The 16,193-nt window shown below is 39.0% G+C and overlaps 1 protein-coding gene across 8 annotated transcripts in view; it reads left to right on the top strand.

Annotated features, from left to right (window-relative positions):
- EPS8 (epidermal growth factor receptor pathway substrate 8) overlaps window positions 1–15,893 on the top strand; it is a 198,496-nt gene extending 182,603 nt beyond the window's left edge. For 7 of the 8 annotated variants that reach the window (XM_059935365.1, XM_059935368.1, XM_059935367.1 and 4 more), the window contains 3 exons: window positions 11,324–11,504; window positions 12,765–12,894; window positions 14,644–15,892. In XM_059935365.1, coding sequence (XP_059791348.1) covers window positions 11,324–11,504; window positions 12,765–12,894; window positions 14,644–14,757 — 425 coding nt within the window. In that variant the 3' untranslated portion in view covers window positions 14,758–15,892. Of the gene's footprint in view, window positions 1–11,323; window positions 11,505–12,764; window positions 12,895–14,643 lie in introns of all 8 variants that reach the window. The other variant, XM_059935373.1, reaches the window with a different exon arrangement.
- Window positions 15,894–16,193: the final 300 nt, after the last annotated feature.

Genomic DNA, 16,193 nt, shown 5'->3' with positions numbered 1-16,193 from the left:
TCCTTGTTAGTACTTGGGAACAGCAGGGTGGATAATTTGAAAACTGAAGATAATTCTAAGATAATTTTTATTTTGTTTTATCTTGTAGCATATGGCTTGTCTGTTTAATCTTCAAATTATGTTTTTTAAAGTATTATAAAATTACTTTGCTTTATCGATACTTGATACATAAAAATTCTTGGAAGACTAGAGCCAGGAAGATATTTCCTTAATACGATAAAAGTATATAAAGTGTATGTGTGTGTAAAGGATATTTTTCATTCTCTCAAATGGCTTCTCCTAGGGCTCAGTTCTGGGTTCTTTTCTCATATAAACATACTTTTACTGTAGATGATCACTCTATTTTCAATTCTTTCAATACTGTTTATACTGTTGGAAAAGGAGTGACTTGAAAATTTGTCTTCATATCAAATCTCATCTCTGGCATCCAGATACAAGTTTTTTTATTTTTTTATTTTATTTTTTTTTAATACATCTTTATTGGAGTTTAATTGCTTCACAATACCGTGTTAGTTTCTGTTGCACAACAAAGAAAATCAGCCATATGCATACACATGTCCCTATATCTCCTCCCTCTTGAGCCTCCCTCCCATCCTCCCTATCCCACCCCTCTAGGTCATCGCAAAGCATGGAGCTGATCTCCCTGTGCTGTGCTGCTGCTTCCCACCAGCCAACTATTTTACATTCGGTAGTGTATATATGTCAATGCTACTCTCTCTTCGCCCCAGCTTCGCCCTCCCACCCCATGTCATCAAGTCCATTCTCTATATTATCTACCTCTTTATTCCTGCCCTGCAACTAGCTACCTTTTTTTTTTTTTTAGATTCCATATATATGCGTTGGCATATGGTATTTGTTTTTCTCTTTCTGACTTACTTCACTCTGTATGACAGACTCTAAGTCCATCCACCTCACTACAAACAACAATTTCGTCTCTTTTTTATGGCTGAGTAATATTCCATTGTATATATGTGCCACATCTTCTTCATCCATTCATCTGTTGATGGACATCTAGGTTGGTTCCATGTCCTGGCTATTGTAAATAGTGCTGCAGTGAACATTGTGGTATGTCTCTTTTTGAATTATGGTTTTCTCAGGCTATATGCCCAGTAGTGGGATTGCTGGGTCATATGGTAGTTCTATTTTTAGTTTTTTAAGGAACCTCCATACTGTTTTCCATAGTGGTTGTATCAATTTACATTCCCAACAACAGTGTAGGAGGGTTCCCTTTTCACCACACCCTTTCCAGCATTTATTGTTTCTAGCTTTTTTGATAATGGCCATTCTGACCGGCATGAGGTGATACCTCATTGTAGCTTAGATTTGCATTTCTCTAATAATTAGTGATGTTGAGCATCTTTTCATGTGTCTCTTGGCCATCTGTAGGTCTCCCTTGGTGAAACGTCTATTTAGGTCTTCTGCCCATTTTTTAACTGGATTGTTTTTTTGATATTGAGCTCCATGAGCTGTTTGTATATTTCGGAGATTAATCCTTTGTCTGTTGTTTCATTTGCAAATATTTTCTCCCATTCTGAAGGTTGTCTTTTTGTCTTGTTTATGGTTTCCTTTGCTGTGCAAAAGCTTTTAAGTTTAATTAAGTCCCATTTGTTTATTTTTGTTTTATTTCTGTTACTCTAGGAGGTGGGTCAAAAAAGATCTTGCTGTGGTTTATGTCAGAGTGTTTTTCGTATGTTTTCCTCTAGAACTTTTATAGTGTCTCGTCTTACATTTAAGTCTTTAATCCATTTGGAGTTTATTTTTGTGTGTGGTGTTAGGTAGTGTTCTAATTTCATTCTTTTACATATAGCTGTCCAGTTTTCCCAACACCACTTATTGAAGAGGTTGTCTTTTCTCCATTGTATGTTCTTGCCTCCTTTCTCATAAATTAGGTGCCCATATGTGCATGGGCTTATCTCTGGGCATTCTATCCTGTATCATTGATCTATATTCCTGTTTTTGTGCCAGTACCATTCTGTCTTGATTACTGTAGCTTTGTGGTATAGTTTGAAGTTGGGGAGCCTGATTCCTCCAACTCCATTTTACTTTCTCCAGATTGCTTTGGCTATTCGGGGTCTTTTGTGTTTCCATACGAATTGTAAGATTTTTTGTTCTAATTCTGTGACGAATGCCATTGGTAGTTTGATAGGGATTGCATTGAATCTGTAGATTGCTTTTGGGTAGTATAGTCATTTTCACAATATTGATTCTTCCAATCCAAGAACGTGGTATATTTCTTCATCTGTTTATGTCATCTTTGATTTCTTTCATCAGTGTTCTATAGTTTTCTGAGTACAAGTCTTTCACCTCCTTAGGCAGGTTTATTCCTAGGTATTATTATTTTTGTTGCAATAGTAAATGGGAGTGTTTCCTTAATTTCTCTTTCCTATTTTTCATTGTTGGTGTATAGGAATGCCAGAGATTTCTATGCATTAATTTTGTATCCTGCAACCTTACCAAATTCACTGATTAGTTCTACTAGTTTTCTGGTGGTATCTTTAGGATTTTCTATATATAGTATCATGTCATCTGCAAACAGTGACAGTTTTACTTCTTCATTTCCAGTTTGTATTCCTTTTATTTCTTTTTCTTCTATGATTGCTCTGGCTAGGACTTCCAAAACTATGTTGAATAAGAGTGGCGAGAGTGGACATCCTTGTCTTTTTCCTGATCCTAGTAGAAATGCTTTCAGTTTTTCACCATTGAGTATGATGCTCACTGTGGGTTTGTCATATATGGCCTTTATTATGTTGAGGTAGGTTCCCTCTATGCCCATTTTCTGGAGAGTTTTTATCATAAATGGGTGTTGAATTTTGTCAAAAGCTTTTTCTGCATCTATTGAGGTGATCATATGGTTTTTATTCCCTAATTTGTTAATGTGGTGCATCACATTGAATGATTTGCCTATTTTAAATTTATTTATTTATTTATGGCTGTGTTGGGTCTTCACCTCTGCACGAGGGCTCTCTCCAGTTGTGGCAAGTGGGGGCCACTCTTCATCGCGGTGCGCAGGCTTCTCACTATCGCAGCCTCTCTTGTTGCGGAGCACAGGCTCCAGACGTGCAGGCTCAGTAATCGTGGCTCACAGGCCCAGTTGCTCCGCGGCATGTGGGATCTTCCCAGACGAGGGCTCGAACCCGTGTCCCCTGCATTGGCAGGCAGATTCTCAATTGCGCCACCCTGAAAGTCCTGATTTGCCTATTTTGAAGAATCCTTGCATCCCTGGGATAAATCCCACTTGATCATGGTGTATGATCCTTTTAATGTGCTGTTGGATTTTGTTTGTTAGCATTTTGTTGAGGATTTTTGCATCTGTGTTCATCAGTGATATTGGTCTATGAATTTCTTTTTTTGTGATATCTTTTTTCTGGTTTTGGTATCAGGGTGATGGTGGCTTTGTAGAATGAGTTTGGGAGTTTTCCTTCCTCTGCAATTTTTTGGAAGAGTTTGAGAAGGATAGGTGTTAGCTCTTCTCTAAATGTTTGATAGAATTCACCTGTGAAACCATCTGGACCTGGACTTTGGTTTGTTGGAAGATTTTTAATTTCAGTTTCGATTTCATTACCTGTGATAGGTCTGTTTATATTTCTAATTCTTCCTGGTTCAGTCTTGGAAAATTATACCTTTCCAAGAATTTGTCCACTTCTACGTGGTTGTCCATTTTATTGGCATATAGTTGTTTGTAATAGTCTCTTATAATCCTTTGTATTTCTGCAGTGTCAGTTGTGATTTCTCCATTTTCATTTCTAATTTTATTGATTTGCATCCTCTCCCATTTTTTCTTGATGAATCTGGCTAAGGGTTTATCAATTTTGTTTATCTTCTCAAAGAACCAGCTTTTAGTTTTATGGATCTTTGCTATTGTTTTCTTCATTTCTATTTCATTTATTTCTGCTCTGATCTTTATGATTTCTTTCCTTCTACGGAATTTGGGTTTTCTTTGTTCTTCTTTCTCTAGTTGTTTTAAGTGTAGGGTTAGATTGTTTATTTGAGGTTTTTCTTATTTCTTGAGGTGAGATTGAATTGCTATAACCTTTCCTCTTAGAACTGCTTTTGCTGCATCCCATAGGTTTTGGGTTGTCATGTTTCGTTGTCATTTGTTTCTATGTATTTTTTTGATTTCTTCAGGGATCTCTTGGTTATTTAGTAGCACACTGTTTAGCATCCATGTGTTTGTATTTTTTAAGGTTTTTTTTCCTGTAATTGGTTTCCAGTCTCATAGCATTGTGGTCAGAAAAGATGCTTGATATGATTTCAATTTTCTTAAACTTACTGAGGCTTGATTTGTGACCCAAGATGTGTTCTATCCTGGAGAATGTTCCTTGTGCACTTGAGAAGAAAGTATATTCTGCCACTCTGGGTGGAATGTTCTATAAATATCAATTAGATCTATCTGGTCTGTTGTGTCATTTAAAGCTTGTGTTTCCTTATTTATTTTCTGTTTGGATGATCTGTCCATTGGTGTAAGTGGGGTATTAAAGTCCCCTACTATTGTGTTACTGTCGATTTCTCCTTTCATGGTTGTTAGCATTTGCCTTATGTATTGTGGTGCTCCTATGTTGGGTGCATAAACATTTATAATTGTTACATCTTCTTCTTGGATTGATCCCTTGATCATTATGTAGTGTCCCTCCTTATCTCTTGTAACAGTCTTTATTTTAAAGTCTATTTTATCTGATACAAGTATTGTTACTCCAGCTTTCTTTTGATTTCCATTTGCATGGAATATCTTTTTCCATCCCTTCACTTTCAGTCTGTATGTGTCCCTAGGTCTGAAGTGGGTCTCTTGTAGACAGCATACATATGGGTCTTGTTTTTGTATCCATTCAGTCAGTCTGTGTCTTTTGGTTGGGGCATTTACATTCAGGGTTATTATCGATATGTATGTTCCTATTACCATTTTCTTAATTGTTTTGGGTTTGTTTTTGTGGGTCTTTTTTCTTCTCTGTGTTTCCTGCTTAGAGAAGTTTCTTTAGCATTTGTTGTAAAGCTGGTTTGGTGGTGCTGAATTCTCTTAGCTTTTGTTTGTCTGAAAAGCTTTTGACTTCTCCATCGAATCTGAATGAGATCCTTACTGGGTAGAGTAATCTTGGTTATACGTTTTTCTCTTTCATCACTTTAAGTATATCCTGCCAGTCCCTCTGGCCTGCAGAGTTTCCACTGAAAAGTCAGCTGACAACCTTATGGGGATTCCTTTGTATGTTATTTTTTGTTTTTCCCTTGCTGCTTTTAATACTTTTTCTTTGAATTTAATTTTTGTTAGTTTGATTAATATGTGTCTTGGTGTGTTTTTCCTAGGGTTTATCCTGTCTGGGACTCTCCATGCTTCCTGGACTTGGGTGATGATTTCCTTTCCCATGTTAGGGAAGTTTTCGACTATAATCTCTTCAAATATTTTCTCAGACCCTTTCTTTTTCCCTTCTTCCTCTGGGACCCCTATAATTCAAATGTTGGTACATTTAGTGTTGTCCCAGAGGTCTCTGAGATTGTCTTCAATTCTTTTCATTCTTTTTTCTTTATTCTGCTCCTTGGCAGTTATTTCAACCATTTTGTCTTGCAGCTCACTTATTCATTCTTCTGCCTCTGTTATTCTGTTATTGATTCCTTCTAATGTATTTTTCGTATCAGTTATTGTGTTGTTCATCTTTGTTTGTTCTTTAGTTCTTCTAGATCTTTGTTAAACATTTCTTGTGTTTGCTCAATCCATGCTTCCATTCTGTTTCCAAGATTCTGGATCATCTTAACTATCATTACTCTGAATTCTTTTTCAGGTAGATTGCCTATTTCCTCTTCATTTATTTGGTCTTGTAGGTTTTTACCTTGCTCTGTCATCTGTGACATATTTTTTTTTGCCATCTCATTTTTTTTTTAATGTGTGGGATTGTCTTCCTGTTTTACTGGTCGTCTGGCTTGAGGCTTCCAACACTGGAGTTTGTAGGTTATTGGGTTGAGCTGGGTCTTGGTGCTGAGATGAGGAACTCTGTGAGACCTCACTCCGATGAATATTCCCTGGGGTCTGAGGTTCTCTGTTAGTCCAGTGGTTCAGACTTGGAGCTCCCACCACAGGAGCTCCCCCCAACCCCAGGCTCGCAAATCAAGATCCTGCAAGCCATGTGGGGTGGCAAAAAAAAAAAAAAAAGAGAGAGAAAAATAACAAAGTAAAAAATAAAATTAGACTAGGAAACTAACAGATATGTTAGAAAGAATGTAAAAGTAAAAGTATAGATGAATCAACAACCAGAAGGTACATCAGGACCACAGTAGTAAAAAAGAGGAGGAGGGAAAGGAAAACAAAGAGGGGGGGATGGAAAGACCTTGGCTGTGGAGGGCGGGGCCTAAGCAAGGGCGAGGTTTGGGCGGTGGGCGGGGCCAATGCTCAGGACCCACAGGGCTGGAAAAGGCCCTGAGGGCTGTGGGGGGTGGGGCTTAGGCTCAAGAAACAGAAGGGGCCCAGGCGTGCCCCCCACCCCAGTCTCAGAGGGCGGGGGACCTCACCTGGGAGCCTAGCAGGCTTTCTGGGCTCGAGTGGGTGGGGCAAATGCCCTCCTCTCCTCTGCTGCTCCTCCGGTCTGGGTTCTGGGAGGGCCCCTCCCGCCTGCCTCTCCTGATCTCCCCGGCCTCCCTCCTATGCCCCCAAGGACCCACGTGGCCTGGAGGGGGGTTTGAAGGGCGGGGGATCGGCCTGGGAGCTCAGCAGGCTCCCAGTGCCTGAGTGTGCAGGGCAATTGCCCTCCGCTTCTCTCCCACTCCTCCCTGAGGGCTCCTCCCGCCTGCCTCTCCTGTTCTCCCCTCGGCCTCCTTCCTATGCCCCCAAGGACCCACGTGACCTGGAAAGGGCAGGGGATCAGCCTGGGAGCTCAACAGGCTCCCTGTGCCTGAGTCCAAATACAAGTTTTGAACTATTAACTTTATAGCTGAGATTGGAACTTAAGATTCAAGTTCTCATCTCAGTAAATCATAGCCCTATCTATTCAGTTGTGGTCACTCTTGATTTAAAAAAAATTAAAAAGAAGACACTGAAACTATTACTATTTAATTGTTCTAGAAATTCTGGTTAAATGCAATAAGCACAAACCTACTTTTATACGTTACTTTCTCAGCTGAAGTATAACCAATTTTAATTACCTTCTTATCCATATCTTGACCTTACCAAAGAACTAATGGAAAACTGAAGTTTTGGAAAAATGGTTAGCTCTTTCTGTGTGGCAGAAACAACTATGCCTGTGCATGTGTGTGTATGAGAGTGTGTGTGCATAAATATAATTGGCAACTAAATTTTAAAATATTTTTGTGTATTTTTTGAAAAGATGCTTTTATTTTTTTTCAGACACGAAAGACATAGTTTTGAGATGAGAAAGTTCTATAAATGTTTTTATTGATTTCCCTGAGGAAAATTTTCCTCTCAGAAACTTTCTTCATTCTTCCCACAAGTTTATAACATCTCCCTTCTTTGTTACGTCAGTGCGGTAATCTTTGACACAGTGGCACTCTTTTTCCAGGCCTGGGATCAGGGTTCATAGGCATCCAGGCCCAATTTTGGAACAGTCCGTGGGCTGGGACAGTTTGTTCTTTGTCCTAGTCTAAGAAACTAAGAATAACCTAATGGGAAAGAGGCATGGTTAGAATGCTTTAAAGATAGAGAACCCTCCTGATAATTGTGACTCATCATTTTCAAGTCTGTTTTTCATAAGTCAAAGGGTGACACTGGTATGTAAAACAGAAACATATGTCCCCAAATTTACACATGTACTTGTTTCCTTAAGCTAATAAAATTTTGCATTTACTTATATAATGTTCCTTTTAAAGATAGCTCAGAAGTATAGTTTGACATTAAATAAAGATAGTCCTTTTTATAAAACAAATATTTTCTTGATAGCTTTCTTTCTTGAGCACTTCTTTTTTTTTTTTTTTTTTTATTTATGGCTGTGTTGGGTCTTCGTTTCTATGCGAGGGCTTTCTCTAGTTGTGGCAAGCGGGGGCCACTCTTCATCGCGGTGCGCGGGCCTCTCACTGTCGCGGCCTCTCTTGGTGCGGAGCACAGGTTCCAGACGCGCAGTCTCAGTAACTGTGGCTCACGGGCCCAGTTGCTCCACGGCATGTGGGATCTTCCCAGACCAGGGCTCAAACCCATGTGCCCTGCATTGGCAGGGAGATTCTCAACCACTGTGCCACCAGGGAAGCCCTTGAGCACTTTTTTGAAGAACATTTCTACTGAACGAATATTGGGGCTTCTCAACAGTCTTTTAGAACCAAATAGACATGCTTCTTTATTGGTAACCAGGTCTCTTTCAAAATATACCTTTTGTGGTACTTGCGTTCTCTGCTTATGGCCTAGACTTCTGATAAGAGTAAAATGGAAGGAGCTGTAAATTGAATACTCACCCATAAAAATGTTACCAAATAGCTATGAACAAGGAAGAAAAGTCAACAGGCCTATTTTTAAAATGTCACAAGTAGCAAGAACCCGACTCCTTTTCTGAAGTGTTTACTGCGTTTATTCACACTAGCTGCTTGGAGCCCTGTGTCATATAAGCTATTCAATTTGATTTGTCATAAGATTCAAAAAGGTTCTCTTCATCACTTTTGAAGATATCAATGCTTCAGTTGTTTTGCATGTCTTCCATTTCCTTTGAAGTGTTAGTCCTTTTATATGAGTTTAATCTTTTGTAATCAGAAGTGTTGTTTTAGAAAGAGGTGTAAAGTTAGTCTGGTGTGTTGTTATGTGCTAGAACATTGCAAATGGAAACCAAAGCCAGGAACACATTAGAAGAGGTTTTTATATTCCCTGGAAAGAGGTTATGCTGCGGACTGGAAATGATCCCACAGTGGCTAAGTCAACAGATAAGGAGATAACTATTTTAGTGTGGTGATACTTTTTCTTTTGTGTTTCTTTGAGATGTACTCCTATGTTGTATGGCAGTGTGACTACACTGTACTGATTTAAAAGAGTTAACTAATGAAATGCATGTCCTGTATTACTTAAATGTAACAATCAATAATATTCCCTCTTACTCTCTTTAGCCCCCTCATCCTCCCTCCTTTCCTCCCTTCCCTTCTCTTATTTCTCTTTCTTTTGACTTCTTTCTTTTTCAAAAGGGTTCCTGAGCACTTGAGGCAATACAAAAAATTAGACTGAAATAACACTATTTGATTATTTCACACTTTCATTTATTTCCCAGGGGCACCAAACACTTTCTAAAAATACTTTCCCTGAAAAAAAAAATCAGAACAATGGTCACAAAAGCTCCCTTAGTGACCAGGTCACTGTCACTTGCCAAGTTAGTTAATTGGATTACTAGATCAGTTCTTTGCACTTAATTCTTGAAGGTGATATACAAATAATGTATCTGTGTGTGTGTGTGTGTGTGTGTGTGTGTGTGTGTATCTGACTCACATTTTAAATGCATCTCTTTATCTGTTATATTGAGAAAGGGGTGAAGAGTGAAGAGTGGGGTCATGGAGAGTAGAAGCAGAGAGACCTGTGAATAGGCTGGTGGTTCAGACCAGGCTGGTAATAGAAAAAAATGGAGTGAAGTGATTGGGATGTGTGGTGTATTCTAATGGTAGGACCAACAGGATTTGCCGATGGATTGGATATAGTCGAGGGCAAAGGGGAGTCAGGCATACCTACATGGTATTTTGTTGGGGGAACTGGAAAAATAGAATTACCAAGTTGGGAAGTCTAGCATAAATGTAAGCTTCAGGAAGAAGATGAGTAATTCAGATTTGAACATGTTATGTCTGATAGCTAATAGACATCCAATGAATATATCAAATAGACAGTTGATGTATATTGGTCTAGAGTTCTGAGGACCAGTCTGGACTAGAGAAATAATTTGGGTAGTCATCAGCTTTTAAATGGCATTTAAAGCCAGGAGACCAGGCACAACAATCATCGATGGAGTGAGTGCAGACAGAGAAGAGGTCCAAGGACTGTGTCCTGGAGAGGTGGGGAGATGAGATGAGCATCTGAGAAAAGGGTGCTGAGGAGAGGCCAGTAAGACAGGAGGAAAATCAGAGAGTGTGGTGTCCTGAAGGCCATAAGAAGAAAGTGTTTCAAGGAAGGAGTGCCTTCTTCAAATGTTGTTGATAGATTAAATGAGGAAATAACTGGGAATCAACCATTGGAGTTTAGCAAAATGGCATGGAGGGATGGGGCCAAAAGCCTAATCGCAGTGAATTTAAGAGGAAATTGGAGAATGGGAATTGGGGTCAGCTGGTATAGACAGCTTCTCATGGAGTTTTGCTAAAAGGGGAGCAGAGAAATGGGCAGTAGCCAGCAGGGGATGTGGGGTTAAGAAAGGGCTTATTTAAACATGAGAGAAATAAAATAATAGCATGCTTGTAAGCGGATGAAATGATTCAGTAAAAGAGGAAAATTGATAACATGGGAGAAGCAGGGGGGAAATTACTGTCAAAGTATTCCAACAGACAGAGGACATGGAGTCTAGCGCACACGTAGAGGGGTTGGCCTGAGGAGCGTGGAAACAGTTCATCCATAATGTAATAGAAGGAAGGCTGGCAGAGTGTGCGGGGAAAGTGCTGGTGGTAAGGAGAGCTGCTAGGGGAACTTAGGGAGGTTTTCTTTTAACTTCTTTATTTTACTCAGAAATTATGCAAGTGAGCTCATCAGCTCAGGGAGAGGACTGAGGACTGGGAACTGGAGGTTTGCAGAAGGAAGAAGATAGGAAATACTTGTCTGGCCATGGACAATTGTACGGTCCCAGGCAGGATTTCTCAACCTGAGCCCTGTGGGTGTTTGGGGCTAGATAATTCTCCGATGTAGCAATGTGACCTGTGTGCACTGCAGAATGTTTTGTGCATCCCGGGCCTCTACCCACTGCCTGATGGTAGCTTCCTTCCCCCTTGCCCCCTGTTTGTGACATCCTGAAGTATCTCTAGCCATTGCCAGATGTACCCTGTGGTCAAAATTTCCCCCAGTTGAAAGCCACTGGCCTCAGGAAATGTAGTATGAATGTCACAGAGCATTAACAGCCCAGTGGAGGTTCATGATGATGAATTTAACATGAGCTCACCCAGCGTTGTTGTGTTCTATTCGGTGTGCAGGTGCAGCACAGAATAAACAGAAAGTGAGATTTAACAAGGGTGGGGGGCTTGCCAGATGAATACAATGAAGAAAGAAGAGACAGGGAGTGATTTTAATAATTGATCACGGAGTTTATACTTGGTGAGGATGAAAGGAAAGATGGTAAGAATACTAGATCATAAGTCCTGTTGGGGTCAAAGGATTCTTGGCATTGGGGTTCTAGAGAGAGCAACAACTGTTAGGGCTTTCAAAACTAACCTCCTCTGTGTTGGTATCTAGGAAGGAAATCTCAGATGGAGGAAGTGCAGGATGAACTCATCCACAGACTGACCATTGGTCGGAGCGCCGCCCAGAAGAAGTTCCACGTGCCACGGCAGAATGTGCCAGTTGTCAATATCACTTATGACTCCACCCCAGAGGATGTGAAGACATGGTTGCAGTCAAAGGGGTTCAGCCCTGTGTAAGTCTCTCTGGGGATACTTTACAGTTCTGTGTGTATAACATGCAGTGTTTTCAATTTGATCACTAGGATGTCACAAGTGACTCTTAGAAAATGTGAGAATCCGAACTGCATCTGTTTCCATGCTCAGGAAATGACTCTAGCCATTTATAGCTAAAAAAAAAAAAAATTGGAGGAAGCAGAAATAACCATCATTTGATGGCACCCCATTTTCTAGATGGTGGTGTCTGTTCATCATTGGTCCCTCAAGCAGTCTCTTGGCAGCTTTGAGGCTGGTGGCTGTCTTTCTCCCTCAGAGGGTCACACGGGATAGGACTGTAGTCTTACCTAGACTCCCCAGACCACAGAGGACATAGAGCAGAACGTTTTCTCCTGCTGCAGCATAGAGATCCCAGGCAAATAAAAAATAGATGACGTTACTTATTGTAGGTTATAATCTAATAGAGCTTTCCTTTAGGAAAGCCACAGTGAAGTTTCTATTTGTCTATAATTAAAAATTTGTAAACATTTTCTTGTGTATTTGGTAAACATATTTGAATATATGTATTTGAACAATTTGACTAATACATATTCAAGAGCACTTGACACATTATAAACTCACCCAGTGTGACTGAAAAAATGAGGTACACTGGTTAGTCAATTGCCTGGCTACTAGAAAGTTATCCATTCCTTCTATGAAACACCAAATTTCAAGAAATTGGTAATACACAGTAAAGATACTAAACCCAGTTGACTCTTTTTTGACACTTCATGATCAATGATCTTACATAGCCTCAGGGTCGTTATCCTGCCCATCCCCTGTCATTGCCCTAAGCACTCTAGTACCATTTATGAGTTCCAGTGTATGGAACACCTAGAGAAGAGAGGTTGTAGCAGGACCAGAAATCTTTCTTTTGTTTTATCCAGACAGTATTTTATTTATTTATTTATTTATTTTTATTTATTTATTTTTTAATTAATTTTTATTGAAGTATAGTTGATTTACAATGTTGTGCTAATTTCTGCTGTACAGCAAAGTAGCTCGCTTATACACCTGTATACGTTCTTTTTTATATTCGTTTTCCATTATGGTTCAGCCCAGGATATTGTCTGTAGTTCCCTGTGTTATACAGTAGGGCCTTGTTGTTTATCCGTCCTATATATAATAGTGTGCATCTGCTAACCCCAAACTCGCAATCCTTCCCTCCCCCTTGGCAACCACAAATCCAGACAGTATTTTTAATGCTCTATTTCCTTCTTTTCCTTCTTTTGTTTTTTCAGAACTGTCAATAGTCTTGGAGTATTAAATGGTGCACAACTTTTCTCTCTCAATAAAGATGAACTGAGAACCGTCTGTCCTGAAGGGGCCAGAGTCTTTAGCCAAATCACTGTACAGAAAGCTGCATTAGAGGTATGACTTCTCAACCTAAGGTGGTGTTTTTCTGCATTAGTCAAGAGTATGGACTGCAATTTGAAAGCTCTGGAAACAATATTTATGTCCATATAGGTCGCTTTCTTTGCCTTTCATACAGAGCTGAATTCAACTTGATTCAGCTTTAGTAATCTGTCACTGGGGACCATTAGCGACCATTTTCAGGGAGATTAATTTGTTATAAGTGCTCCTATAACAAGCTTGAGCTTCATATACTTTTGGATATCTAATGAAAAGCCTAATGTTCTCATTTTACATGCACTACTTCTGTAGGAATTTTATTTACTCATTTACTTCGGGTGAGTAAATGACTTAAGAGGCCAGAACTCTTTTACCTGTCCTTAATATTTAGTTTGGAGATTCTAGCAGGTTAGAGGTTATAAAGTCTTAAAACCATGGCTGTGTGCCTTAGGCCTGCTTATACATATAAATAATCAGAGGGAAAATATTAGTTAGGGATCATTGAAAACAGCGGGCCCTGAAGAGTAATTCTTTAGTTATAGTTGTTTCTATGAAAGAAAAAGAGTAAATGTTTTCTAGATTGGATATGCTTAAGGTTTCAATATCCTACTCTACTTAATGTGGGCTGTGTAAGGGTAGTAGTTTCTAACTGTTACATCTCACAGCTCTTAATAGCTTTCATGAAAATTAAACTTAGACTCCAATGAAAGGATATAGGCTTTGGCATGAAATCAATATGTAATTATCTCTAGCAGGTTTATTGTATAAATTCAGCAGTTAAATAACTCAGTAAAATAGCTTTGTGCATACAACCCTGTAACCATTCTCACTCAGGAGAAATTATATTTCCCTTGGAAATTTTTCCTACGACTTCATCTTGGTTGATTCTACATAAGGCTTTTTGTATATTGAATGTGAGTCAGGATTATATCTTTTCTGAGGCAGTTTTGTTACCATTGTACCTTCTAATTTTATTGAGAATGTATAAATTCCTCCTTAAAGGTTATGACAGAAAGTTCCATATTCCTAGCATTTCCGAATTCCTTCAGTCCAGACTCCCTATCAGTGTCATTTCCCCTGACTTCCCATGTCCTCCTGGCCTCTTGCTCCTGTTCTTCTGGATGTGAATTAAGGCAGAGACTTCCTACCTGAGGTTCTTCCTCTTCCCCAGGCACCTTCCCATCATGCCCTTCTCTTGCATCTAGTTCATGGTTCATATTACTCACCTGTGTTGCCAGAGATTTCTGTAGATGAGAGAGGAATAAGGAGGGCGCATAGGGATTGCAGGTCAGGTTTGGAAAGGACAAAAGCCAACAAGATGTCAGAGGGTCAGAACCCTTTGGTATGAGGAAACTTGGTGTCTTCGGATCCCAATCTTTGGGCCTGATCTAGAATCTCCTAAGGTAGATAGATGAGTATCCTACTTGACCTAAAGCGCATTCTTTGATAATTTACCATCTTTTTGTGCTTCTTGTACAATCTCTTCTTTCCCCCAGGGAATCTAGAGCATTCCACATGCATTACTGATTTATCTTTAACAGGTTCAAGAGAAAGGCATGGTGAATGAATTGCCTTAAGACAGTATAAGTGAAAATGTGATGTTAGTAAAGTCCAGAATCATCACTTATACGAAGGGCAGCCTTCAGTTTTCCCCTTAGAGACATGAGAAGAAAAACACAAAGAACTTTTAGCCTAAGCCATTTCATTACATGATTTGCAGCCTCACAAACCAGTAACCATCTTGTCTGAACCATGTTTGTTTTTCAGGATAACAACGGCAGCTCTGAGTTGCAAGAAATCATGCGAAGACGACAGGAAAAAATCAGTGCTGCTGCTAGCGATTCGGGAGTGGAATCTTTTGATGAGGGAAGCAGTCACTAATTAGTTTTTAAACTCCATTATTCTTGGCATTATTCCAACGTGCTTTGTTTTCAGAAGCCATGAAGGGAACGTCAGATTCTTATTTCTTGGTATACAGAATTTATCGCCATAAAGAAACAATGCAAACGTAAGTAAGCAGAGGACTTGCTTCTGGGCCCGTTATTTTTATTCAAATGAAAAAATTTTAAACAGAATTTCTCCCCTTGGGAAATATTTTGCCTACTTTACCAAGGTGAGGTTTCCTTTATTGGATTAATTATTTCATCCCCATCTCAATGCCTAAGCAGACTTTTTTTTTTTTTGACAGTGGTGAGTTTATTTATTGCAACAAAACAGAGATATTGCCCATGATTCAAAATCTAAACAATTTCAGTTTTGCCTGTGACTATGGTATGTACCATCCAGAGTGTAGCTTACTTTAGGCTAGCCTCTGCTTACTTAGGTCTCTTCTTCAACATACTCAATAATAGAATGTTTAGCTTTATTTAAAGTTCTTAATGCCAACAGTTTTTAAAAAAGATTAAAACATTTAATGAACTGTAAAATACAACAAGGCCTTGGACATACAAATAGAAACCTTTGGAGCATTCCCGAGACATTTTATCTGTCATGGCTCTGTTGATCACAATTCCTTGTATAGCTTGTATTTTGATTTAGTTTATATTCTGCTTATTATCTATACTGTGTTCTTATATATGAGAAAGCACAAGTGTAAAAGAGGTCATATACATTCAAAATCTGTCACAGGAAATAGCCTGCATTGGTGTGTGTTACAGTATTCTGCTTAATGAAGGCCTCAGTTCTGAATATTGATATAAGTAGTGAAGAGCAAATTGGGGCCATTTTATGAGTTTATCTGTGTCAAGTTTTTCTGGTAATAAGAAATAATATACACATACTTTAATCCTGTGAAAGATTCTAGGTAGAGAAAAGAGACTTAACCTTCAACAAATGTTATTTTTGAAAACATGATTTTGTCATTAAATGTTATATTATTTCACATATATAAAACAGATGTTATGTAAGAATGTTGTATATTTTAACATAAATCCATTTAGAGAGATTATCTAGATTCATTAATTTTCATAGTGCCTTTTTCACATGAGTCAGCTGGAAAGTCTGCAATAAACAGTATTTGCCGTACATTAATAAATGGCTTCTGTCTCGTTGGCAAAAGGGACCTTTGGCGTGGAGAGTGGGGATCAGGGTTGCATGGAACGGGAAAAACAGAGGCCCACGCTCTTCTTTTTTTTTTTTAACTGATTTCCAGAGGAGTTCTGAGTGGGTAGAAACTTCTCTAGAATGCTTTCTTCAGTTGTTTCTCTTCTTTCCACCTCTCTTATTTCATCATCTTTTCTTTTACCATCTAGTAAAAACAAACTTACACACCATTTGTGATTACAGAGTGCTTCCACATAAACGCTTTGTTAGAGATC

Source organism: Balaenoptera ricei, chromosome 10, assembly GCF_028023285.1.
Source record: "Balaenoptera ricei isolate mBalRic1 chromosome 10, mBalRic1.hap2, whole genome shotgun sequence".
Classification (NCBI taxonomy): Eukaryota; Metazoa; Chordata; class Mammalia; order Artiodactyla; family Balaenopteridae; genus Balaenoptera; species Balaenoptera ricei.
Note: the sequence above shows the minus strand (reverse complement) of the source record. Positions and strands in the feature narration are given on the sequence as shown.